A 24927-nucleotide genomic window follows, 5' to 3' on the forward strand; every position below is an offset into this window, starting at 1 on the left:
GAAAAATTCAGGAAATATTTGTGTCTTGATGAAACAATCATCGACCGTTTATTTCCTCTATAAAAAAAACCTGGCCTGCTGAGTTCCTCCAGCACTTTGTGTATATTGCTCTGTATTTCCTGTATGGCAGAATCTCTTGTGGTTATAGTTTTGAAAAAAACTTGTCTTAACAGTAACACTCGCCTGACCGTCAACATCAGACCCAAAATAAATATTGGGAGCAGAAATGAAGAGGAAGGGAGGTAGATTTCCAAATCTTTCTGCATCAATTAGGCAAGAAATTGTTTGAATGTATCGATCGAAGTTTCAAACAGGATGCTTTAAATTTTGGGAGATAGCAATACACTCACACACGTACATTTCCAAACAAAACAGAGGGAGCTTTTCTTAATGTCTATGCTGTGCTGTCCCTTCTTCAGAGGGAGCTTTCCTCCATGTTTAACTTTTGCTGTCCCTGCCCTGAATGGGGCAATGAAAAGGGAGCTTTCCAGTGTGTGTAATCCATTTGGCCCCTGTGCTGGGAGTGTTTGCTGAGGCTGTATGGAGGAGCCTCTTCTCTGTATCTAATCAGCACTATTCCCGTCACAATTTTTAATAGCATGGACAGTGGGAGAAAATAGAACAACAGCAATTTCTGCCATCCTTGGTATCATTTTACGAGAAGCGGCACATTAAAGGCAGCGTGGTTGTTTATTATGAAGAAATATTTAAACAGTTAGACTATTTGGACCACTAACTCACCCAGCCCAGGTCTCTTCTCTTCAGTCTGTCCATTGTACTTTCCCCACAACCTTGCAGATTTCCCTTTATAAATATTACCTCGTTCTTTTTGAATGCATAGTTTCTGGAAATGCTTTCAGTAAATGAACTATTCCTTTCTAAACCGATTTAAAGCTATTCCATTGTCTGCAATGTACGTAGGTCATCTTGAGGCAGTGAAGACTTCTGTAGAGATGTACAATTACGAGTGATGTTGGGGAAGGTTGGAAGGATAAGCTAAGATGATCATGGGTCTCATGAAACATGAACTTTCTTTCTCTGTTCTCTCAGTTTCAACCCCAACACCTCTGGAACGATGGGCTGGATGGCCTTCTGTATCATAAGCTTGGTACAGTTCTATTCAAGTCCACAACAGGAGCCTATTATCCAGGGCAATGCTCTTGGAACAATGCTGCGGAGGCACTGAGCTAGGGGGAATTGTGTCTTTCAAATGAAATGGGTCAAGACCCTTGTGCTCTCTCAGGTGGATACAAGAAACTGATTCTTCACTGGGAGAGTGGAGGATTTCTCATCGATTCAGCTTGATTTATTGTTTTTATTTTAACATCATAGATTTAGGGGATTAGATCATTAAATATTACTGCTTGTGGGATCTTGCCATGCACAAATTGACATCAGTGTTTCCTATATCACACCCCAGTTTTGCCTTGGTTGTATCATCCTACAGAGTATCTATCTGGTTGTATCACTTGGTGCTCATAATGCATCAGTTAAGCTTGGTGTGTATTTAATATTGTTGGTTAAGCTTTCTTGTTCATTTAAGTAATTAATTACGGGTTATAAATAAAAATGCGTTAAATGCATATGTCATCAGACCACCACGTGATATGCATGCACCTCACTAAAAGAAAACTCGAAGTTAGACCTGCATTTTGGACTCCCGTGTCTCACTTTGAATTAGTTGAATGCTTTGAAGTTACAAGACACGACAAGCCTCTTTCCCTCTGTAGGTACAGGAAAGTCCCTATTTTGACACATTCAGGCAAGGGGGTCAGAGGTCAGTGTCCAATTCCTACACATCTGTTCATTTCTTCTGCAGGGCCCTGGACAGAGCAAATGATGCTGTCACCCACACTGTTAGTTTAGCCCTCAGTGCGCGAGAAAGACTGGTGCCTTGGAAGGGTTGAGTGAAGGGAGAGGTGTGCAATGGAGGAGAGTGGAAATTGTTATTTGGCATAAATCTGAGAAAATTTACCCCACCATCTCCTTCAGCTAACTGGAAACATTGACTTATGTTGGCTATCCAAGAGATGCTCAAATGCACTGTTCATTTTGCCTCACGTCCCGTTGGGAGTCAATAGCTACATCACACATCAGCCAGAGTCTCCTCACAGTCCTGATTGTCCCAGATGCTGATATATTATTCTGCTATTTATCATGTTAAAAGCAGCTAAACATGGCTCAGCTCATACACTGAATATGGGGGTTCCCCACTTAATTGCCTCAGCTATTTTACCCCAAATTTGTGTCAACTGTCCAAACTGTTAGTCAAAGAAGATACCAATGTTAGCACCAAAAGCTTGAATTCCACATGTCGTGTTCAGTCCCTGATAAAGAGACCTCAAAAAGCCTGGAAGCCATCAGAATACTTTTGAAGTGTTGTTACAATTTTAAATCATTTCAGCAAATATGCATAGCAAGATGCCACAACGAGCACTGTGATGACAACCAAATGATCTGTTTCCGAAATGTCAATTGAGGGCTAGGATTTGAGCTTAGGACACCAGAAAGAACTCTCCCACTCTTGCTCAGAATAGAAAACTGTGATCACTTATGTTCATCTGAGAGAGAAATCCTGGGAGATTTCACCTGGAGTATGTCTTCAAATCTGCAGAATGGTTTCAACCAATGACCTTCAGGCTCAGAAAATAATCCACCAATCAAGAACTGATATTAAGTTAATGCGTCCGTGCCATCACATAAACCCACAAATTTAATAAACTCAGATTTTCAAAAGTCCGCACAAAAATTAAGTACGGTCGGGGGGAAATGTACATCCTCAAGAAAGAATAATTTGGGAAAAAAATAATAAAGGGAACAAGATGTAGAAGAGGTGAGTGAAATCATTGTCTCTCAGGACAGCAGTTGAAGGCTCAGATCTGACAATCAAGTGTCAATTGAATAATTTTCTTTCAAAAATTTGCAAAAACACCAGACAATTAGTTAAATATTATTCTGGATTCCTATAAAGGAAAGTTCAGTTGAAAACAATATTCAGGAAAATAGGGACCTTTCATATTTATACTACTAAACAGCATCTTACCTTGAGCTGAAATGTACTGTTGCAAGACAAGAAAGATGAGGAAAATCCAGACTGCTGATCCTTCCATCTCCTTCTCCACTAAATGTGGAAGTTGCTGCCTCTTAGGAAGACCTCAAGTTGTTTTATTTAAGTATAAAAATACAGTGGAGTCTTTGTAGAGTACTTGTCAGGTCTGTAGGTCAGTGGAAGGTAATTCAGTGCTGAGGCTGTGGAACTCTGTGTGGAGAGCAGAGACTGTGGGTTGTGACGACTCACTGGCCCTTATATATGTTACTGGGTCTACCTCGTTTGATTGGTCTAAGGTTGCAGTCCACATTCCTTACCCTGAGCTTTCTGTGATAGGTGATGTAAGGAAGGGGGTGTGGGGGGAAGTGGGTGAGGACGTGATTTGAAAGAAAAATAAACTAAGTGAATTCCCACTTTCGCTCTTTTGCAAATATAAAGACTTAAAAAAAAAGACTGCTCCTTCCCCACCTGACCTGCAGGAGCCAAGTGTTTGCAAATATAACTCCCAGAGCTTGGCAGGAATCTCACAATCAGCTTAAGTCCCGCTGTGCCCAAGAATCCATCTAAAGTCTGTGCTTGCTGATGATCAGGTTTTTTTTTTTAAAAATAGCCCTAAAACTCAGGTTGGGAAATGCTCGAGGGATTTAGAGCTTCGAGACAGCTTCTGTAACCTAATTCACCCTCCACATTTGTTGGCTCACTCTTGGAGCATGCCTCATGTGAAAGAGACACTCTCACTTGGACACTAAGACCTCATTCATTAGGCTGTGCATAGACTATTAGCAATGAAGCTGTACGTTTTAGTACACTTCACACAACCTCTGGGACAGATACTTATGAAGTCTCAAGCATCAAATCCAGTGAGTTACCAAGGGAATGATGTCTATCAAGTGAGGCATTAAACAGGGTGCCCTCTCGGTTGGGCAAGGAAGATCCAACAGTACCAACTGAAGTTCACTGCTGTGCACTGAGTAATAGTAATCTCTCAACAAATATAAATGGAATATTTTTGTGTCCCTGAATTCCATTTGTGGGTACTATGGCTCCATATCCTATCAGCTCCAAACCAGTCCCCGGCTTTGCTTGTTGCTCGGTGCTCGGTGTCAGAGGGCTGGTCGGAGTCTCAAAGTTTTCGGACGGACTCAGAGTCGGCTGCGACCGGGTGCTTCCAATGCATCGGCAAGTTTGTGGCGCTTGGAGGTTCATGGCAGGGAGAGTTTCTCCCTTCTACCGTCTGTGTGAGATGATGGGGCTATCAGGACTTGAGACTGTTTTTTAACAGTGCCCACGGTCTGCTCTTTATCAAATTACAGTATAGCTTTGCACTGTTGTAACTATATCTTATAATTATGTGGTTTCGTCAATTTTAGCCTTGGCTTGTCCTGTGTTTCTGTGATATCTTTCTGGAGGAACATTATATCATTTTTAATGCATGCATTACTAAATGACAATAAACGAGGACTGAGTGTACTCATGATCTAATCTAATCTAATCTAATTTCCCCAGTGCAGCAATGCCTACACGTCAGAGAACTTCTCGCCCCTTGTAGATCTCCAGCACAGCTTCAATACTATATTTAAGTTTGCTGATGATACCACTGTCATAGACTAAATCAAAGGGTGGTGATGAGGAGGGAGGGAGACTGAAAATCTGGCTGAGTGGTGCCACAGTAAAAACCTCTTACTCAATGTCAGCAAGATCGAGGAGCTGGTTATTGACTTCAGGAGAGGGAAACCAGAGGTCCATGAGCCAGTCCTCATTGGAGTGTCAGAGGTGGAGAGGGTCAACAACTTTAAATTCCTTGGTGGTATTATTTTGGAAGACCTCTCCTGGACCCAGCACGTAAGTGAAAGTTACGAAGAAACCACGACTGCACCTCTGCATCCTTAGGAGTTTGCAGAGATTTGGCATGGCATCTAAAACTTTGAAAAACTTCTATAGACGTGTAGTGGAGAGTATATTGACTGGCCGCATCACAGCCTGGTATGAAAACACCAATGCTCTTGAACAGAAAATCCTACAAAAAGTAGTGGATATGGCCCAGTACCTCACAGGTAAAGCTCTCCCCACTACTGAGCACATCTACATGAAACACTGTTGCAGGAAAGCAGCATCCATCATCAGGGATCCCCACCACCCAGGACACGCTTCTCACTGCTGCCATCAGGAAGGTACAGGAGCCTCAGGACTCACACCACCAGGTTCAGGAACAGTTATTACCTCACAACCATCAGGCTCTTGAACCAAAGAGGATACCTTCACTCAACTTCACTTACACCATCAGTGAGATATTCCCACAACCAATGCATTCACTTTCAAGGACTCTTCATTTCATGTTCTTGATATTTATTGCTTATTTATTTATTATTATTTTTTCTTTTTGCATTTGCAAATTTTGTTGTCTTCTGCACTCTGGTTGAACACCCAAGTTGAACGGTCTTTCGTTGATTCCGTTATGGTTGTTATTCTGCATATTTATTGAGTATGCCCACAAGAAAATGAATCTCAGGGTTGTACGTGGTGACATATATGTACTTTGATAATAAATTTACTTTGAACTTTTTGAACCTTATTGAGCACCCAGTTGGCTGTGAACCTCAGTGACCATGTACCAATTTGGCTATATACCTTTGTTGCCATATACCCATTCAGTCATATACCTATTCCATCGTGTGTCTTTCCTACTTGCGGGCAGCTGTGGAATGTTCTCATCACCAGCCTCAGGACTTTGCCTTGTTTGTCTTGCCCTTTACCTGTCTTCCAGTAAAATGGTGGCAGGTCTCCTGGTAAGATGGCAGCGTGCTCGGACACAGCGGTCACTCCGGGTCCAATCAAAGACATCTTTGTTTGTCTTGTGTGTCTTTTTTATGATTACAAGTCACGGCTGGGCACTGGGAACATCAAGTATTACAGGACTATCACATCAGTGAGTTGCTCGATAGTGATGGAGCTGAACTTATTGTTGCGTTGTTGCCTGGAATTGATGTGTACCATTGTACTGTGGCGGTGTATGATCGAACTAATGGAGTGAGTGAGTGTCTTGGGCATTTTTGTTAAGACCCTGTTGGACATTGCTAACATAATATACTGCAAATCCGGTTCACTAGTTCATTAGCAAGACTGACAGCGAGGGAACTGCATTGCCTCATTTGTGGCAAGGACTAGACCTAGGCCTAGGCTGAGGCATCGCCTGTTGCAGCCTCCCAGGGGAAGAGAGCTGAGGCGGTGTGAGAGAAAGCGAGGGCCTCTGTTGGAATTTGTACTGGGTTAGGGGCGGCCCTCTCTTGTCAGTGCTGCCCTTCAATATTCACTCTCTACTGTCCTCTAGTCTTTAATCAATACTGCCCTCCAGTGTTGGGAGTACAAACTGAACCAGGACAATCGACAGCCATGCCTCTCAGGGACTTGGGCTGTATTACCTTCTCTTTTAGTGACTGCATGTTTTCCTGAATTCGTAACCGTATGCACTATTTGTGCTGTGTGCTGTTGGTAATGTGTTCTCCACCTTGGCCCTGGAGAAGCACTGTTTTCGTTGAATGATAATTAAACTTGAGCTTGAACTGTTGCTGGTGAGGTGAGATTAACGATTCCTCCCCAGACATCATCTCCATCCCACAGCTAGTTCACTGCAAGTACTGCCGCTCCTTCTCAGAAAGGAAAAGGTGCTGCGGGTACCTCCCAATGTAAGTGTTCGTAAGTTGCAGTAACGGTGTACAGAGCATGATCCCACACGTAGCAATCCGATAAGCAGAGACTATGGATGCTGGAAGTCTGGAGGAGTGCAGTGGGTCAGGCAGCATCTGTGGAGGGAAATGGGCAGGCAGTGTTTTCAGTCAAGACCCTTCACTTCTGGAAAGAAAGAAGGGAGGTAGCCAGAATAAAAAGGTTGGGGGGGTTGAGGGTGGAGGAAGAGCTGACAGGTAATAGGTTGATTCAGGTGAGGAGGCGACAGGCAGATTAGGGAGGGGGAAATGGAAAAGATGTAAGAAGCTGGGAGGTGATAGGTGAAAGTGACAAAGGGCTGACAAAGATGGAATCTTATAGGAGAAGACAGCAGACCATGGAATAAATGGGAATAGGAGAGAAAGAGAACTGGAGGAGCAAAGTGTGCATGATAGGCAAATTGAAAAGACAGGGGAGGGGAAAGAGATGAGGTGATGGGCAAGTGGGATAAGGTCAAAAAAGGGATAGAAGGGAGTGGTTAATGGAAACTGGAGAAATATATATTCATGCTATAAGGTTGGAGACCATCAGACAGACTATAAGGTGCTTCTCTAAACTGCCTCCAGCCTCAACTAGGAGGCGGAGGCAGCTGTGGACAGACAGATCAGCGTAGGAATGGGAAGTGAAACTAAAATGGCTGGCCCTGGCTGTTAACAGAGGATGGAGTGAAGGTACTTGACAAAGCGATCCCCCAATCTGTATCATGTCTCATTGATATAGAGGAGCCTGCACCAGGAGCACCAGATGCAATAAATGGCCCCAATGGATTCACTTGTGTGAAGGACTGCCTCACTGGGAGGGACTGTCTCGACTGAGGGAACAGTGTTGGCCAGGACACCAAGGAGACCATACTCCTCAAAGCCGTAATCTTATCTGTCTCAGTACCTCACTTTGATTTTAACCTGATCGAATCTAGGGCAGGTGGAAGGCACAACGCATGTTTTATTCAGCGGCTGATGAGTTAACCCTGATACCTGGCAGATGCCTATAGGGATATACGGTTCTTCACTGGGGCAAATAAGGGTAGGCTTCCCTCCATACACATGCCATGGTAGGGTAATGGTTAGCGTAACGCTTTACAGCACCAGCAACCCGGGTTCATTTCTCCCTGTTGTCTCTAAGGAGTTTGTACGTTCTCCCTGTGAGTATGTGGGTTTCCTCCAGGTGCTCCAGTCTTCTCCCACAGTCCAAAGACATACTAGCTAGTAGGTTAATTGGTCACTGTAAATTGTCCCGCGATTAGGCCAGGGTTAAATCGGGGATTGCTGGGTGGTGTGGCTTGAAGGGCTGGGGGGGCCCATTCCACACTGTATCTCATTAAAAAATAAGTAAATAACTACCAGTTTTGAATCCTCTAACAGCAGAGCAGAGTAAAGATACAATCAGTGGCCACTTTATTAGGTACACCTATACTTGTTCTTGTTCATGCAAAAATCTGATCAGCCAATCACATGGCAGCAACTCAATGCATAAAAGCATGCAGACATGGTCAGGAGGTTCAGTTGTTGTTCAGACCAAACATCAGTTGGGGAAAGAAAAATATGTGATCTTAGTGATTCTGGCCATCAAATGATTGTTGGTGCCAGATGGGGTGGTTTGAGTATATCAGAAACTGCCGTCCTCCTGGGACTTTCATATAGAACAGTCTCTAGAGTTTACAGAGATTGGTGAGATAAACAAGAAAAACCAAGTTCCGTGGGTGTAAACGCCTTGTTACTGAGAGAGGTCAGAGGAGAATGGCCAGACTGGTTCAGGCTGACAGGAAGGTGACAGTAACACAGATAACCATGCGTTACAACAGTGGTGTGCAGAAGAGCAGCTCGAAACACACAACACGTCAAACCCTGAAGTGGAGGGGTTACAGGAGCAGAAGACCACAAACATGCACCCTGTGGCCACCCGATTAGATCCAGGGAGTACCTAATAAAGTGGCCACTAAGTCACTGAAGAAAAACCAATCTTTAAACATGTGCAGATAATACAGCTGGTAGATCAATAGGAGAAAAGGAGGAGAGAGCAATTTTATTTAAGGAAGCTGTCAGAGTGAAAGAGTTAAGGATAATTACATGAGCAGATGGACTCCAATAACCTCATTCCCTGTGTACTCTGATATTTTTATTTCTTGGACACAAACATGAAGTTTACATGTTCTTTCTGGCTCTGAAATTCTGTGCAAATGGGAAGTGATTTGGAGGTTTGGAATTTTAATGCTGTGATCATGAGGATTTCGATATAACGTGCAAGATGGGAAGTGATTTGGGAGCTTGGAATTTTTTAGCAGTCTATATGTGCTGTGCTGGAGGGTTTCCACTGTCTGATCTGAAGTCTATGGTGAATATTATTCAGATCAAAGCCACTGAATTATATGACCAGATGGAGACCATTCAGTCGTGTGTTCCTGTTCTGGGTCTTTGCAAAGCTCTACTTAATTGCACTCTCTTCTAAACTCTGATGTGAGGCTCCTTCAGTAGCCCCTCTGACGGACCCTTAGTAACACCCCTCTGACAATGTGGAGCTCCCTCAGTACTCCCTCTCTGATATTGTGGAGCTCCCTCAGCACTCCCTCTCTGACGGTGTGGAGCTCCCTCAATACTCCCTCTCTGACAGTGTGGTGCTCCCTCAGTACTCCCTCTCTAACAGTGTTGCTCCCTCAGTACTCCCTCTCTGACAGTGTGGAGCTCCCTCAGTACTGACAGTGTGGAGCTCCCTCAGCACTCCCTCTCTGACAGAGTGGAGCTCCCTCAGTACTCCCTCTCTGATAGTGTGGAGCTCCCTCGGTACTCCCTCTCTGACAGTGTGGAGCTCCCTCAGTGTTCCCTCTCTGACAGTGTGGAGCTCCCTCAGTGTTCCCTCTCTGAGAGTGTGGAGCTCCCTCAATACTCCCTCTCTGACAGTGTGGTGCTCCCTCAGTACTCCCTCTCTAACAGTGTTGCTCCCTCAGTACTCCCTCTCTGACAGTGTGGAGCTCCCTCAGTACTGACAGTGTGGAGCTCCCTCAGCACTCCCTCTCTGACAGAGTGGAGCTCCCTCAGTATTCCCTCTCTGACAGTGTGGAGCTCCCTCAGTACTCCCTCTCTGACAGTGTGGAGCTCCCTCAGTACTCCCTCTCTAACAGTGTTGCTCCCTCAGTACTCCCTCTCTGACAATGTGGATCTCCCTCAGTACTCCCTCTCTGACAGTGTGGAGCTCCCTCAGTACTCCCTCTCTGACAGTGTGGAGCTCCCTCAATACTCCCTCTCTAACAGTGTGGAGCTCCCTCAGTACTCCCTCTCTGACAGTGTGGAGCTCCCTCAGTACTCCCTCTCTGACAGTGTGGAGCTCCCTCTCTGACAGTGTGGAGCTCCCTCAGTACTGCCACTCTAACAGTGTGGAGCTCAGTACTCCCTCTCTGACAGCGTGGAGCTCCCTCAGTACTCCCTCTCTGACAGGGTGGTACTCCCTCAGTACTCCCTCTCTGACAGCGTGGATCTCCCTCAGTACTCCCTCTCTGACAGTGTGGAGCTCCCTCAGTACTCCCTCTCTGACAGTGTGGAGCTTCCTCAGTACTATCTCTCTGACAGTGTGGAGCTCCCTCAGTACCCCCTCTCTGACAGTGTGGTGCTCCCTCAGTACTCCCTCTCTGACAGTGTGGAGCTCCATCAGTGCTCCCTCTCTGACAGTGTGGAGCTCCCTTACTGACAGTGTGGAGCTCCCTCAATACTCCCTCTTTAACAGTGTGGAGCTCCCTCAGTACTCCCTCTCTGACAGTGTGGAGCTCCCTCAGTACTCCCTCTCTGACAGCGTGGAGCTCCCTCAGTGCTCCCTCTCTGACAGTGTGGAGCTCCCTCAATACTCCCTCTCTACAGTGTGGAGCTCCCTCACTGACAGTGTGGAGCTCCCTCAGTACTCCCTCTCTGACAATGTGGAGCTGTCTCAGTACTCCCTCTCTGACAATGTGGAGCTCCCTCAGTACTCCCTCTCTGCAGTGTGGAGCTCCCTTACTGACAGTGTGGAGCTCCTTCAGTACTCCCTCTCTGACAGCGTGGAGCTCCCTCAGTGCTCCCTCTCTGACAGTGTGGCTCTCCTTCTGAAAGCTCAGTGCTCTGTCAGTGTGAGCCCTCCATAGTGCAGCTTTCCCTCAACAGTACAGTACTCCTGCAGTCCAGCCTGGCAGAGACGTTGTGTGGCATCGCACTGATGTAGCTGCACTCCACCAGTACAGTCATTGGAGTCTCTCTCCCAACATACAGCACTCCTTTGAATGCCCCTCTGATCCTGCAGTATCCCTTAGTATCTCTTACCAACTGTGCAGCATTGTCCCATTCAATCAGATTTTTCCTTCCGACAGCGAGGCAGTCCCTCTGAATTACCTCCCTGACCATGTACTACAGCCTCACTTCAGTACATTGCAATCATTCAAATGGAGAACGATGTTCTCCCGAGGTTTTGCCTGTTGGTGGATGTTCGGGTGACTGTAGCATTCAATCCGGGATCCACATATTTCTGGTGATTACCCTTCTCCTCCTTCAATTGTTCTTTGTAAATCCACCATTGTGGAACCTGGGCTCATCCAGACCTCACACTCCTGCTCTTTTTGCCACTTACTGGTCGACACAAGACTTAATAGAAACATAGAAATCTACAGCACATTACAGGCCCTTTGGCCCACAATGTTGTGCTGACCATGTAACCTGCTCTAGAATTTCCCTACCATATAGCCCTCTATTTTTCTAAGCTCCATGTACCTATCTAAGAGTTCCTTAAAAGACCCTGTTGTATCCGCCTCATTGACCTTCGCTGGCAGCCCATTCCACGCACCCACCACTCTCTGTGTGAAAAATTTATCCCTGACAATACCCTCCTGAAACTATTTCCAAGCACTTTAAAACTATGCCCCTTCATGTTAGCCATTTCAGTCCAGGGAAAAAGCCTCTGGCTATCTACACGATCATCATCTGAAACACCTTTATCAGGTCACCTCTCATCCTCCTTGGCTCCAAGGACAAAAGGCCGAGTTCACTCAATCTATTCTCATAAGGCATGCTCTCCAAACCAGGCAACATCCTTGTAAGTCTCCTCTGCACCCTCCCTATAGTATCTACATCTTTCAGAAATGAAGACAGTACTCCAAGTGGGGTCTGACCAAGGTCTTATATAGCTGTAACATTACCTCTCGGCTCTTGAACTCAATCCCATGGTTGATGAATGCCAACACACCATACGCCTTCTTAACAACACTGTCAACCCTGCACAGCAGCTTTGAGTGCCCTATGGACACAGGCCCCAAGATCTCTCAGATCCTGCACACTGCCAAGAGTCATACCATTTATATTATATTCTGCCTTCAAATTTGACATACCAAAATGAAACACATCACACTCATCTTGGTTGAAGTACATCTGCCACATCTCAGTCCAGTTCTGCATCCTATCGATATAACCTCTGACAATCCTCCAGACTACCCACAACACCCCCAACTTTTGTGTCATCAGCAAACTTACTAACCCACTCTTCTACTTCCTCATCCAGGCCATTCATAAAGACCACAAAGAGCAGAGGTCCCAGAACAGATCTCTGCGGAAGACCACTGGATGTTAGAGTGGATTCTCTTCATGGAGAATGTATGTGTTGTTTGTTCAGTGGGGAGCGGGGAGGGGGGCAGGATCCAGTGGCAAGGAGTGGAAGATGACTGGGGATCCTTCACTGCTGCTCTCTTCATCTACATTCACTGCAACTGTGATGTGGCATCGCTTTCCCCTGGCTCCACTGTTGTTGTCTTTGTTGGTTCGCTCTCTGTCAGGAACCTCCCCCCTGACCTTACCGCCATGGTGGTCCTACCAGGAGCCAGGTGGCAAGAAGCTAAACTCCAGATGGCGTCTCCCTCGTGACCTCAGAAACTCACAAGCCTCTCCACCACCACAAGGTGGCAATACCCCCTCGCTGTTGCCACTCTGACATTGCAGCATTCCTTCACATATCAAATCAACCTCAATCCCATATCCGAACACTGGCCCAGGGGTGAAAAAAACTACCCCCTACATACATATGGTGCATCAGATTACAGCGAGACTGCTCCCTGCTTGTTGGAGGGTGAAACATTGCTGGAAACTGTCAGCCAGATGTCAGTGTAAAATTACAACAGAGCGTACAAATGCCCTACTAAGTCACATCACATAGTGTAGAAAGTTAACAAGATACTCTGGACTGAGCAACCGTGAACTGAGATATAGTTTAAATCATTGGAGTGTTAATCTCATGGTCTTATGACTCCTCAGCCCCTCGATTAGATTCCAGGTTGTAATGCTTTCCCAGTAATCCTTTATATAACCCCTCCCCCTGCCCCCTGAATACCTTGATATGCTTTCAACCTGCAGATTGCTAATGTTATTCCCTAAGGAACTGAGGGTTAAGATATGATTCGGGTGGGATATATAATTCTTAAATGGTACTTGGTTTGTACAGAATAGTCCTGTTCTTGCAACTTGTTTTTACAGGTGTTGTGGTCTCGCCAAGACGTTTCCAGAAACATTAAATGAACAATCACATCTGAAGAGCCTGACATACCCAGTCTAGTAGCCCCGTCTCACAAAGAAAATGTGGGCTATTTGGCATGGGAGAGCATCACCCACCTGGCATCCTGCAGGAGTTCTTGTTGTTGGGAGAGAGGATCTTGACTCTTTCCCTTTGTAATCCTAAAATGTTACCAAAAACCAACAAGAAGGTTCTGCTTCCCGTCCTGAATGAGACCAGCCAACTGAACCATCTAGTCCAATTGATTACACCATTCTGAACACTCACATCATTTCCTGTGTTAATTAGTTGAATATAATAAGTGGAATGCCCTATTATCTGATCAATAGATACTTGCACAGATTGCTGTTGATGTTAATGATATTATTGATTATATATAATTGCTTAATGTAGTCTGAAGGAAGTTATTAACAGACCAGTCAAGTGGTTTTGAGAGGAATTCAAGTTGGAGAGGTTTGAGGCAAAGCACTATTGAGGAAAAACAAGCCAAAGGAAATCATTGTGATGGGGTACTGACACCGCAGAGGGAAAGTGCTGTTTCGTACTGCAAGGTCCTAGATCCCTGTCGGTAATTGGAAAGTTAGATAAGGTGGTTAAGAATGCATATGGGGTACTTTTCTTTATCAGCTGAGCCAGAAGAGTGCAGAATAGAGTGACATGCTCAGGTATAAAGTTAAAACAGGACCCAATTCCAACCCACTCCAAACACAACCAGTTCAGACCTGGCCAATCTGAACCTAAACAGCCACATGGCCAATTCAAACCAGTCTTTCCTATTATAAGATATGGGAGCAGAAGTAGGCCATTTGGTCCATTGAGTCTGTTCCGCCATTCAGTCATGGGCTGATCCAATTCTTCCAGTCATCCCCACTCCCCTGCCTTCTCGCCATACCCTTTGATGCCCTGGCTAATCAAGAACCTATTTATCTCTGCCTTAAATACGCCCAATGACTTGGCCTCCACAGCTGCTCGTAGCAACAAATTCCACAAATTTACCACCCTCTGACTAAAGTAATTTCTCCGCATCTCTGTTCTAAATGGGCGTCCTTCAATTCTGAAGTCATGCCCTCTTGTCCTAGACTCCCCTACCACGGGAAATAACTTTGCCATATCTAATCTGTTCAGGCCTTTTATTCATTGTACACAATAATCGATTGCTCTGCTCAGCATGTTTTTTAAAACCAGGATAATCCCAGCCTAATCAAAGGTCCTTAAGATTAACTGCAGAGAATGTACTGAGTGATACCAAAGAGAACAGCCCAGCTTGGCTAGAGTGTTTAACCCAAATGTACAACTGATCTGACCTAAACCCAACCATGTAGACAGGTACTGATGGTCTCACACCAGGTAGCCAGGCTCCCAGTAGGGAAGACATGCTGAAACTGTGTTATCATTTGTTAGGCTAAAAATTGGATACTGTGTGTAATTCTAGCCCCCACAGCAATGAAAGGTGGCAATAGCACTGGAGAGGCTGCAGGAGATATACAAGGATGAGGTCCTGACAAAGGGTGTCGGACCGAAACGTTGACTGTACTCTTTTGCATAGATGCTGCCTGGCCTGCTGAGTTCCTCCAGCATTTTGTCTGCATTTCTTTGATTTCCATCATCTGCAGATTTTCTCTTGTTTATATTGTTTTCACTGGAGATGTTTGGGTACGAAGAATGCTTGAAGAGGCTGGGGTTGCATGCAAGCAAGCAAGCATCCATTCCCTCACTCACTTAGAGCGTGGAACAGGCCCTTTTGGCTCAAGAAGCCATGACACCCAGCAACCCACCTATTTAACTCTAGCTTAATCACAGGACAATTTGCAATGACCAATTAACCCTGCCACCTCAAGGCAGCAACGTCTACCATCAAGAATCCCCACCATCTGGGCCACGCCATCTTTTGCAGCTACCGTGGGGCAGGAGGTACAGAACCCTAAGGTCCCACACAACCCGGATCATGAACAGCTGCTTCCCTTCAGCCGTCCAGTTCTTGAAGCAACTGTCATAATCCTAACCACTACAGTTTAGCAACACCGTGGAGACTTTGACAACTTTGCATTAAAATAGACTTTTTTTTTAATGTAACACATACAAAATGCTGAAGGAACTCAGCAGGCCAGGCAGCATCTGTGGAAAAGACTAAACAGTCAACGCTTTGGGCTGAGACCCTTCAACAAGAATGGAAAAAAAAGATGAGAAGATTTCTTGTTCTGAAGTCTTCTGAGTTCCTCCAGCATTTTGTGGTGTGCTGCTTGGATTTCCAGCATTTGCAGATCTTCTGGTATTTGTCAGACTCTTTTTTGATCTAATTGTGTTTTCTTATATTTAAAAAGTATATACATTTTTATTGTTTTTCGCGAATGCTTGTTTCCCCTCTCTGCGCCTTGTGGTGCATTTATCTGTTGTTTTTTTTTAACAAGGCTGAGGATGGAAAGCGTGCCAAGGAGCTGGCTGGATTCGAACCTGGGAACGTCAGGATATATATTGTGTACATTTCTCTGACATTAAATGTACCTATTGAAACCTATTGAACTTACCTTGGAACCCGGTGCAGGTGCCATGACCCCACCAGCTGGCTTTCTCATGAATGCTGCTTATATGATAATATGTGCCTGAGACAATGCTGCAAGCTTTTCACTGCACCTGTGCTTACGATCACAAACTCAACTTTGAACTTGTCTTTGATCCTGCATTTAAGGGCCACTTGCTCCAATTCTTCCATTCAGTGGTTCTCGAGTGTTTCAGTTTATAAACCAAGGGAAGAGATTTCCTTTGAGATGTAAGTCAGATGTTTTGGAACTTATCCCTGTGACCCGTGACCTTAGTGTAAATCTTCCATTGAGGAATCACATGCTTTCCTTAATTTCTTTGGAGGATTGTGCATCCTGGAATAGTTCGATAGTTTTGTCACTTGAATGAAGATGAAACTGAGAGCATTGAGAAATGGTGAAGGAATTTCATCTTTAAATCATTCCATACTTTTCCAACTTAAATAGCAGCCAAAATCTGCTTTTGTGGCCTTTTATATATTGGCGAGACCCGACGCAGACTGGGAGACCGCTTTGCTGAACACCTACGCTCTGTCCGCCAGAGAAAGCAAGATCTCCCAGTGGCCACACATTTTAATTCCACATCCCATTCCCATTCTGATATGCCTATCCACGGCCTCTTCTACTGTAAAGATGAAGCCACACTCGGGTTGGAGGAACAACACCTTATATTCCATCTGGGTAGCCTCCAACCTGATGGCATGAACATCGACTTCTCTAACTTCCGCTAAGGCCCCACCTCCCCCTCGTACCCCATCTGTTACTTATTTTTATACACACATTCTTTCTCTCACTCTCCTTTTTCTCCTTCTGTCCCTCTGAATATACCCCTTGCCCATCCTCTGGGTCCCCCACCCCCCCCTGTCTTTCTCCCCGGACCTCCTGTCCCATGATCCTCTCGTATCCCCTTTTGCCTATCACCTGTCCACCTCTTGGCTCTATCCCTCCCCCTCCTGTCTTCTCCTATCATTTTGGATCTCCCCCTCCCCTTCCAACTTTCAAATCTCTTACTCACTCTTCCTTCAGTTAGTCCTGACGAAGGGTCTCAGCCTGAAACGTCGACTGTACCTCTTCCTAGAGATGCTGCCTGGCCTGCTGCGTTCACCAGCAACTTTGATGTGTGTTGCTTGAATTTCCAGCATCTGCAGAATTCCTGTGTTAGCAGCCAAAATCTGATTTTTTTTTTTGCAAAAGAGCGGAAAGATAAAGATAGTCACAGTACTGAGGAAAGTTCTGTGAACATTTTCTTAGAAAAACTGCCAGTGTTAAATGGAAGATTTAGATTCAGATTCAAGTACATTTACTATCAAGGAATGTAAAAAATTACATTCCTTGATAGTAAACGTACTTGAATCTGAAAGAACCCAATTGAAAGTGGTCGTCTGCTTTCTAATGGGCACTGACACATGTTAATTACTCAGTTTAATTTCAGCTGGTGGACACATGTAAATAGGAATAAAACCATAATTGCATCTTTTAACGATTAATCTTACTCTATGTGTTGGAAATCCTGTGTGAGAGAAGTTATGGATTGAAATAGAGGCTATTAATCATAATCTGTTTCAAACTGTGGGCAGGTCAGAATATTCAGCAGCAGGAGTGGAATTTAGTACAAGTTAGGATTTGGACTGAACATCATTAAAACTTTCTGTGGTTTAAACTGCCAAATGTTTTGATCCATCCACTGTCAGTATGAATATTGATGTCAAATATTGCATACGAACAGTGAAAATAGGCAGAAAAGGTTAACTGTTGAGTCCAATTGATTGGCTGCTTTTACAGAAGATTATCATTAATAGTTGCAATGGGTGAGACACAAGTTTTAATTGCCTCTGATGGGGAAATCGTGGATGAGAGGCCATTGTTAGAAATGGATACCAAATGAGGTCTTCAAAATGGAACTGATGGACATTTGAAATTAAAAAGCAAATGTTGGAAACTTGGAATCAAATCAGAGAAGGGCTGGTCAGGTAATACCTGCAGACAGAAATACAATGAAGACTGCAGCAAAGCTGGTTAGAGATGAACATTTTACTTGGAGGACGTACAGGGAATACTCTATCGGGCAGATTGCATTAGACAAAGAAATAAAGACCTTCTGGGCTTGACTATTCTGTTATTTGGTACAAAATGCAGACTTTTTTTTAATGTCACAGGACAGGAAGAAGCCCTTCCTGCCCATTGAGCCCATGCCACTCAATTACACCCGTGTGGCCAATTATCCTACTAACCGATACGCCTTTGGAATTTGGGAGGAAACCAGAGCACCTGCAGGAAACCCATGCAGTCATGAGAAGAGTGTACAAACTCCTTACAGAAAGCAGCAGAACTGAACCTGGGTCACTGGTGTTGTAACCAAACTATGCTACCACTATAACACTGTGCTGCCCAATCCCCTTTTTAGGAATCTCCTTGTTTTTTTATTAAGCCCATTCCTTCTGGCTTTGGCAACTGGTTTTGACTTTGAAGCCAATTGACCAACACTAGGGAGGTGGTAGAGCCTGGGTACAGGGTGGGATATGTCACAGATGTGCAGAAATTCAGTGAGGTTGAAAGCTGGGCCACCTTGCTGGAAACGTGTGTTGCAACAAACATGTCCCTACATCCAATATCAAGGACACAACAAAAACCATGAACATGACTTTTATTTATTACAAGCCTCAATGAGTCGACAACAATCCAGGATCTGGCAAAGCAAGAACATTAAAATTTTCTTCCCTTATCCACAATGGAGCGTCTGTTCAGAGCTGGGCAGAGTTTACAGACAGTCCCTAAAATTTAGGCATCGGAGATTAACGGCAGTTCATGAATGCTAAGTAGGTGATGATAACAGTAGAGAGATACCGCATAAGTGTGTAGCGTGGAATCAGTTGATTTGTTACCTCTGTGACTGTGACAGATAAAGCTCATTAAATGTTTCTTGCTGACAACAATAAATAGGTCACATTTGGGATTGAGCAGATCAATAGAGATATGAAGATCAACCAGGCCTAGAATTTTATATTTGGAATTTGATCTTATTAGTCATTGAGAGAGAACATTTACTCACATTTTTAGCAAAATAACAACAGATCCTGACAGAGTGAACCTATTAAGGAATTACAGAGTAAAACTCCCTCTACACTGTTTTTTCCCCAATCATTCCCAAGGTAGGGACATGTTAGATACAAAATAAAGCTTCTTCTACACTGTTACATCAATCAGTCCCAGGGTAAGGGTACCACAGGTTAGATACAGAGCAAAGATTGTCCCACCTGGCTCAGATATCAAATTATGCTCTCTCTACCCTGTCACATCAATAAAGTATTTTGGATTATGTGCACGAAGTGAGCTTCCAATGAGAACAGCCCTGCTCCTACTGCAAACTGGAATGTGAACCTTGACTCACATAAGCTAGTTTATTAGTAGCGTAAGAGAGATGGAATGTTGTGCCTATGTCTAATACCCAATGACTACAACTACTGAATAAACCACCCAGCTTCAAAAAACACCATCAAAAGTGCAAAAAAACTAAATCATATATTATAATCCATCAATATATATTTATATATGCAATATATTAAAAACCCTTTCTTCTGCAGTATGAAATCCTGCGCTCACATTTATTAACTTATCAGGCTAGAATCCCAGCACCAACACTGGCAAGAGTGAGTAATCACAGTTTGACATGTTTACATGCACTGTTGCCATTATTAATGTGAAACTCAGAATTTTATAATGCAAAATCTGAAATTTAAAGTCCAGATAAATAGGGGATCTAATTATATCTGTATATCCCCATACTAATTACTCTTTCCCCCCAGGACCACTTCACCTGATGTCTTAGCTCCTCAGAAGCAATGTTACGGGATGATTTATTAAACTTCTACAGTGAGCACATATTCTAAGCATAATGAACTTGCAAAATAGACAGTAGAAGCCTTAGGTAATAAAGATCTGAAAAGGGAGCAGAAATTGTAATGGGTCAGGCAATATCAGCCCAGAAGCTGAAATTTCAGGGATGCAACTTTTTTTATAATAATAACCTGTCTGTGTTGTTTAAGTGCTGACAGACCACTGACTAGGGAATCCAGACTCAGTGAAGGCTAGAAAATTAGTGAGCACTAGCGAGGGTTGACCATACAGTTCCTCAAGACTTCTCCACCATTCAGTAAGATCTTGGCCTCCTGTATACATTGGCCACCTGGCCTATCCCAGGTATCATTCACTATGACCTTCATTTCATTATCAAGACAGAAATTGACCCCTTCTTTGATCACTGGGATGACATATTTTTGGGGCTTCATTCTAAACTAAAGGAGGAAAGCCAAATCATTTGAATCTCCGACTTCACATGAACTGTATTAGCTTGACTGCTAACCCATGTTCTTAGCTCACTGCACCACCTGATGACCTCTTATCTCATCAATACATAACTCCCTCAAAGACAAAGTGATGTCTCCTTGTGACTTCATCTCTTGAGGCCTGAAATTATTCATCACATTTCCCAAACCTATTGCAATCCATCTATCCTCTTTGCCTCTGGTGGCTTCTCTCACTAATATTGTTGAAGCCTAGTAAGATCTTGTTGATAAATGTTGAGTCCTGGAGAAGTTTGGGAAGCCTGGTTGCCTCCATTTATCCAGTTTTTCTTCTTTTCCCATTTCCACTGAATTACTGCTGAGTTTGTACATCCTCCCTTTTGTTTCCCTCTCCTCCATATCTATCTTTCCTCTGTAACCAGACATGTACCAAAATCCCTATTCAACCCAGTGCAAAAACAATCATGTCATGTAAGATCACGTTAACACTGGTGTTCACTAATGCTTTGGGGAGATCTTGATCATAATGCAATTGAAGTTCTTTTCCATAGCTTCCCCAAAGTTTTGTACCATTCCTATCTGATCACCATTCCAGAGGAAAGTTCATAAACCCAAGTGACCCTTTTTTCTTTTGGCTCCTTCCTGTGAGTCAGTAGAAACTGGGAGACTTGGCCAACTATAGTGACTACTATTGTCAACTAATACTACCCTGTATGGCGTTGCCATCAGATGGCTGAAAAGGAGCGGGGTGGAGATTTGTGAGGGCTCAGGAATGGGACTCCCATCCGTTCACTACCTTCACACTGCTTAGTGTTACCACGGTCAAGGTCCTTGTAGGTTAACACAGCATTAAAGCAGGTCAAAGTAGGAACATTCCCAATGTCTGCAATATCATTCCCACTTCAACCTCCAGAATTAAACCTAGGATTATGGCAACACACACAAAATGCTGCCTGGCCTGCTGAGTTCCTCTAGCGTCTTGTGTGTGTTGCTTGGATTTCCAGCATCTGCAGATTTTCTCTTGTTTGTACCTAGGATTATAGAAAGGCTACAGATACAGGAAATGCTCTGGTCTCCTGCAACATAACCATTAGAAGCTGTAAACTGCACGGTCAAAAGTGTCACAAAGGAATACACCAAGCTTTGGCCTAGCCAAAAGTTCACTGTCTCTTGAAATTACATAAAGGTCATTCTCTGCCATAAAAAGAGCTTTGATAAAAGTTAAAAATAAAACATTACAAATTGCAACACACAACTTAGACCAGATAATCTAAACAAAATGGAACTGTTCTGATCTAGAACACCCTCCCTCCCTGAGGAGATGCATATTCTGGGGCTTTAAGGAACTTGATGAGCTACTTGTAGGATTTCTGGAGAGTGCATCTCCCACTGCAGGAGTGGACACTACGCTTATCCAAGTGAGATTCTACTTAGGGTCAGTCCTCTCCTGGTTTACGTCCGTCATTTTAATGTAACCCCTTAAAGTTGTACTATGCAGTCAGTTCCAGGGTAATCTGGGAGGTTGAGGTCATATTTCTTCTGTAGGTCATAGGGCAAGTAACGACCAGCTAGAAAATGGTATTTGCCAGAAAACTGGGTGGCACATTTCTTCGGTGCAGCCAGGGAAATGAGGACCTCAGGACTGATGCCGTCGCCTTTCCCATTCTCTGCGTCCCAGCCTGCACAAATAGAAGAAAGATCACCCTTTGTTAAATGGGAGGGTATGCTGGGAGAGCATACAACACTAGTTAGGCCCCAGCAGAGCACTGTGTACAGTTCTGGCTACGGCACTACCTGAGCAACATGAAAGCACAGGAGAGGGTGCAGAGGAGATATCCGGGCTGTTGCCAAGGCCAGAGAATTTTATTTATGAGGAGAAATTGGCCAGGCTGGGCTTGTTTTCTTTGGAATAGAGGAGACTGAAGGGAGAATTTAATCAGGTGGATAGAACTATGAGAAGCCTAGACAGAGTGAGTCATACTTTCAACCCTTCATACTTCCAAGGCCAGATAAGGCTCTCATGAGAGAGAACCACAGTTTGTATTCCACATCAGGCCACATGTCTTCTCTTTCTACAGTCTCCTTGGGTGGACTCTTTCAATACTACCTATCTAGTATCTAGCATGGGATTGTTTCAGGCAGCTGTATTCCTCACACAGGGGCAAGCTGTCCATCAGAGACTTTGCATTTACCCTTCGGTGCGGCTCAGCTTGAGATCCTTCTTGGCCTGACAATCTTCCACAGGTGTTTGTTTTGGAAGTGATCCAGCTTATGAGCTGCTCTTGCTGTCAACTGTGTAACCACACAGAGGATTTTGCTGTTGAAGAATTTTGTCTTTGTTGCATTTGAAGACTTGTTGTTCTCCAGCATAGTAAAGGGAAGGTTTGCTTTGCTAATTCTTCCATTGATTTCTTTCTTGGTGCCACCATTTCTCCCAGGTGGACAAACTCTCTTGTCCTTTGGCCTTATTGTTGGTATTAATTATTGGTTTCATTTTCATGTGTCAAACCAGAAGGATCTATTATTCCAAGGGTTCGACTCGGGAGCATGGATTCAAGTTAAGAGTTAGAAATACAAAAGGAGAGGTGAAAAAACATCACCAGATGGGAGGGAGGAAGCCTGGAACTCATTGCACAGAAGAGTGATAGAGTGATAAATCTCTAATGCATTTTAAATGGTGCCTGATTAAGCACCTAATGTACTATAATCTACAGAACTATGGATCAAGTGCTGGGAAAGGGAATTGGTCTCACCAGTTCAGCTCAGGTTGGCATGAACCCAGTGGACTGCAAAGCCTCTCCCAATGCCTGGAATCCCTATCATGCTATGATTTTTAGAGTCAGGCCAGATCTGATTAAAAACATTTAGTCTTCTGGTACCATTTCTGACCAATAAAATCAGAAAGCTTAATTACAGATATTCATTGCCCTTGGCAGTTTAACCGTCATCATCACTGGGTCCAAGCGCTGGAACTCTGCACTCAAACACTTTATGAGAACACCGTCACCAGAAGGACGGTAATGGCTCCGGGGGGCAGGTGGCCACAACCTTCTCAGAGGTAAATAGGGCAGAGCATAAACATTGGCCTTGCCTGTGATGCCGGTGTGATGAGAAATAATGGAAAAGCCCTGTAATTACCAAGGCCACTTAGTCAGCCAGTGAATGGAACTGGGGAGTGTTAGGGGGTATTCGGGACTTATGTGAATGTAGCAAATATTAATTCAAGGAAGAACTAGTCTCCAGTTCTTAATGTAAATTGTAAATTGCAAGTAGTAAATTGAAGTTAAAAACATCCCTTTTGCAAATAAACAACCATGTCTGCAGAGCATTGTTTGGCCTGATATGGTTTACAGAATGGTTACAATGAGACATCAGCCAAACGTTAAGACAATGGGGTTGTGTTAATTGGCCTGCATCAATTCAAGGTACTATGGGGTTAAGTAATTTGGAAACAATTTCAAGGAAGCTTGCAGACCAAACTGATACTATCACTTAGCACATCAAATAGCTGATCTATCAATAGTTGGGCGTCTGCTTCTCTGCCCTCTGAAGTTTTTAGAATACCTGTGTTAATTAGTTTCTCCCAGCAAAGATGTTTGAACATTCAGTACTGTCTTATTAGTTACAATGTGCTTCCACTGTAAGTATGTACCAAATGCAAACCCAAAGCATCGAAGTAAATTATGTCTTTGTAACTATTGAAATTGTATTCAGTCACTTACTGTTACCTTTGATCTAAAGGGCATAAAAATGTAATATGCTTTTGAGTTTGTGAGACTCTACCGAGAGGATCTCCAGAAGAATGACTGCTTGTTTCAATGAATAAAGACTTCTTTATCATCAGCTTCAGTGTCTCTCCAGTAACTTAGATCATAGTCACAACAGAGAAAGACCTATTATATACAGTAGATCAATGCAACAAAAAGATTTATATTGTTAACATAATAAAAACACCTCAGGGAGTACAAAGAAAGGATATTAATGATGCAGGAGTAGTCATAAATGGTAGGGTTTAAGCACAATCTTAAGGCAGAAAAGGAGGGAGAGGTGAACAATTTTAGCGATAGAATTCCGGAACTTGGGAACTCAGTAATCACGAACAGTGGAGCAATTATCTTTGGAATACTCAAGAGGCCAAAAATGGATAGCTTTATGATTGAAGGAGATTACAGTGAAAGGGAGTGGTGGGGCCAGAGAGGGTTTTGAAAATGGGGGATTCAAATTTTAATTGGGACAAATAAGGACAAGCTAGAAATAAAGAATGAAGGGTGCTTTGCCTGAGTAAGAGTTACTCTGAGTTATAACGGAAGAGTTATTCAGCACCACTCCCCCAATAATAGGAAGATCATTTCTCCAGTAATAGTGAATGATGAATGGAAGTTACTGTAACTATAACAGAAACAACTCAGCAGGTCGGGCGGCATCGATGGAGAGAGAGGTAAACAGTCAACCTTTCGAGTCAGAACCATTCATCAGGTCCTGAAAGATCAGCTGTTTATTCCTTTCCATAGATGTTGCCTGACCTGCTGAGGTCCTCCTGCATATTTATTTATTTAGCAAAATACGATTTACTCTGGATTTCCAGCTCTGCAGAATCCCTTGTGTTTATAATGGCAACAACGTCCATAAAATCAACCCTATTCAACACTTTGGAGAGGGTGTAGAGATTATTTCCTTCAAAGGCCCCAGGAATGAGGGACTTCAGTCAAATACATCTGCTGGAAGAACTGGGTCGGTTTCTCTGAGAGCAGAGATGTTTTGTTTAAATGAAGGTTTCGGGTTATGAAGTGGATGATAGAGTAAATAA

At 43.8% G+C, this 24927-nt stretch overlaps 2 protein-coding genes across 2 annotated transcripts in view; both read right to left on the bottom strand.

The window, feature by feature from the left end:
- Window positions 1-3266, bottom strand: part of cilp2 (cartilage intermediate layer protein 2) — a 31168-nt gene extending 27902 nt beyond the window's left edge. The window contains exon 1 of the mRNA XM_072243919.1: window positions 3044-3266. Coding sequence (XP_072100020.1) covers window positions 3044-3110 — 67 coding nt within the window. The 5' untranslated portion in view covers window positions 3111-3266. The remainder of the gene's footprint in view (window positions 1-3043) is intronic.
- An 18333-nt stretch (window positions 3267-21599) lies between these two features.
- Window positions 21600-24927, bottom strand: part of yjefn3 (YjeF N-terminal domain containing 3) — a 132315-nt gene continuing 128987 nt past the window's right edge. Inside the window, exon 6 of the mRNA XM_072244111.1 lies at window positions 21600-21799. Within this exon, the coding sequence (XP_072100212.1) occupies window positions 21600-21799 (200 nt within the window). The remainder of the gene's footprint in view (window positions 21800-24927) is intronic.

This window comes from Mobula birostris, chromosome 26 (assembly GCF_030028105.1).
Source record: "Mobula birostris isolate sMobBir1 chromosome 26, sMobBir1.hap1, whole genome shotgun sequence".
NCBI classification, from domain to species: domain Eukaryota; kingdom Metazoa; phylum Chordata; class Chondrichthyes; order Myliobatiformes; family Myliobatidae; genus Mobula; species Mobula birostris.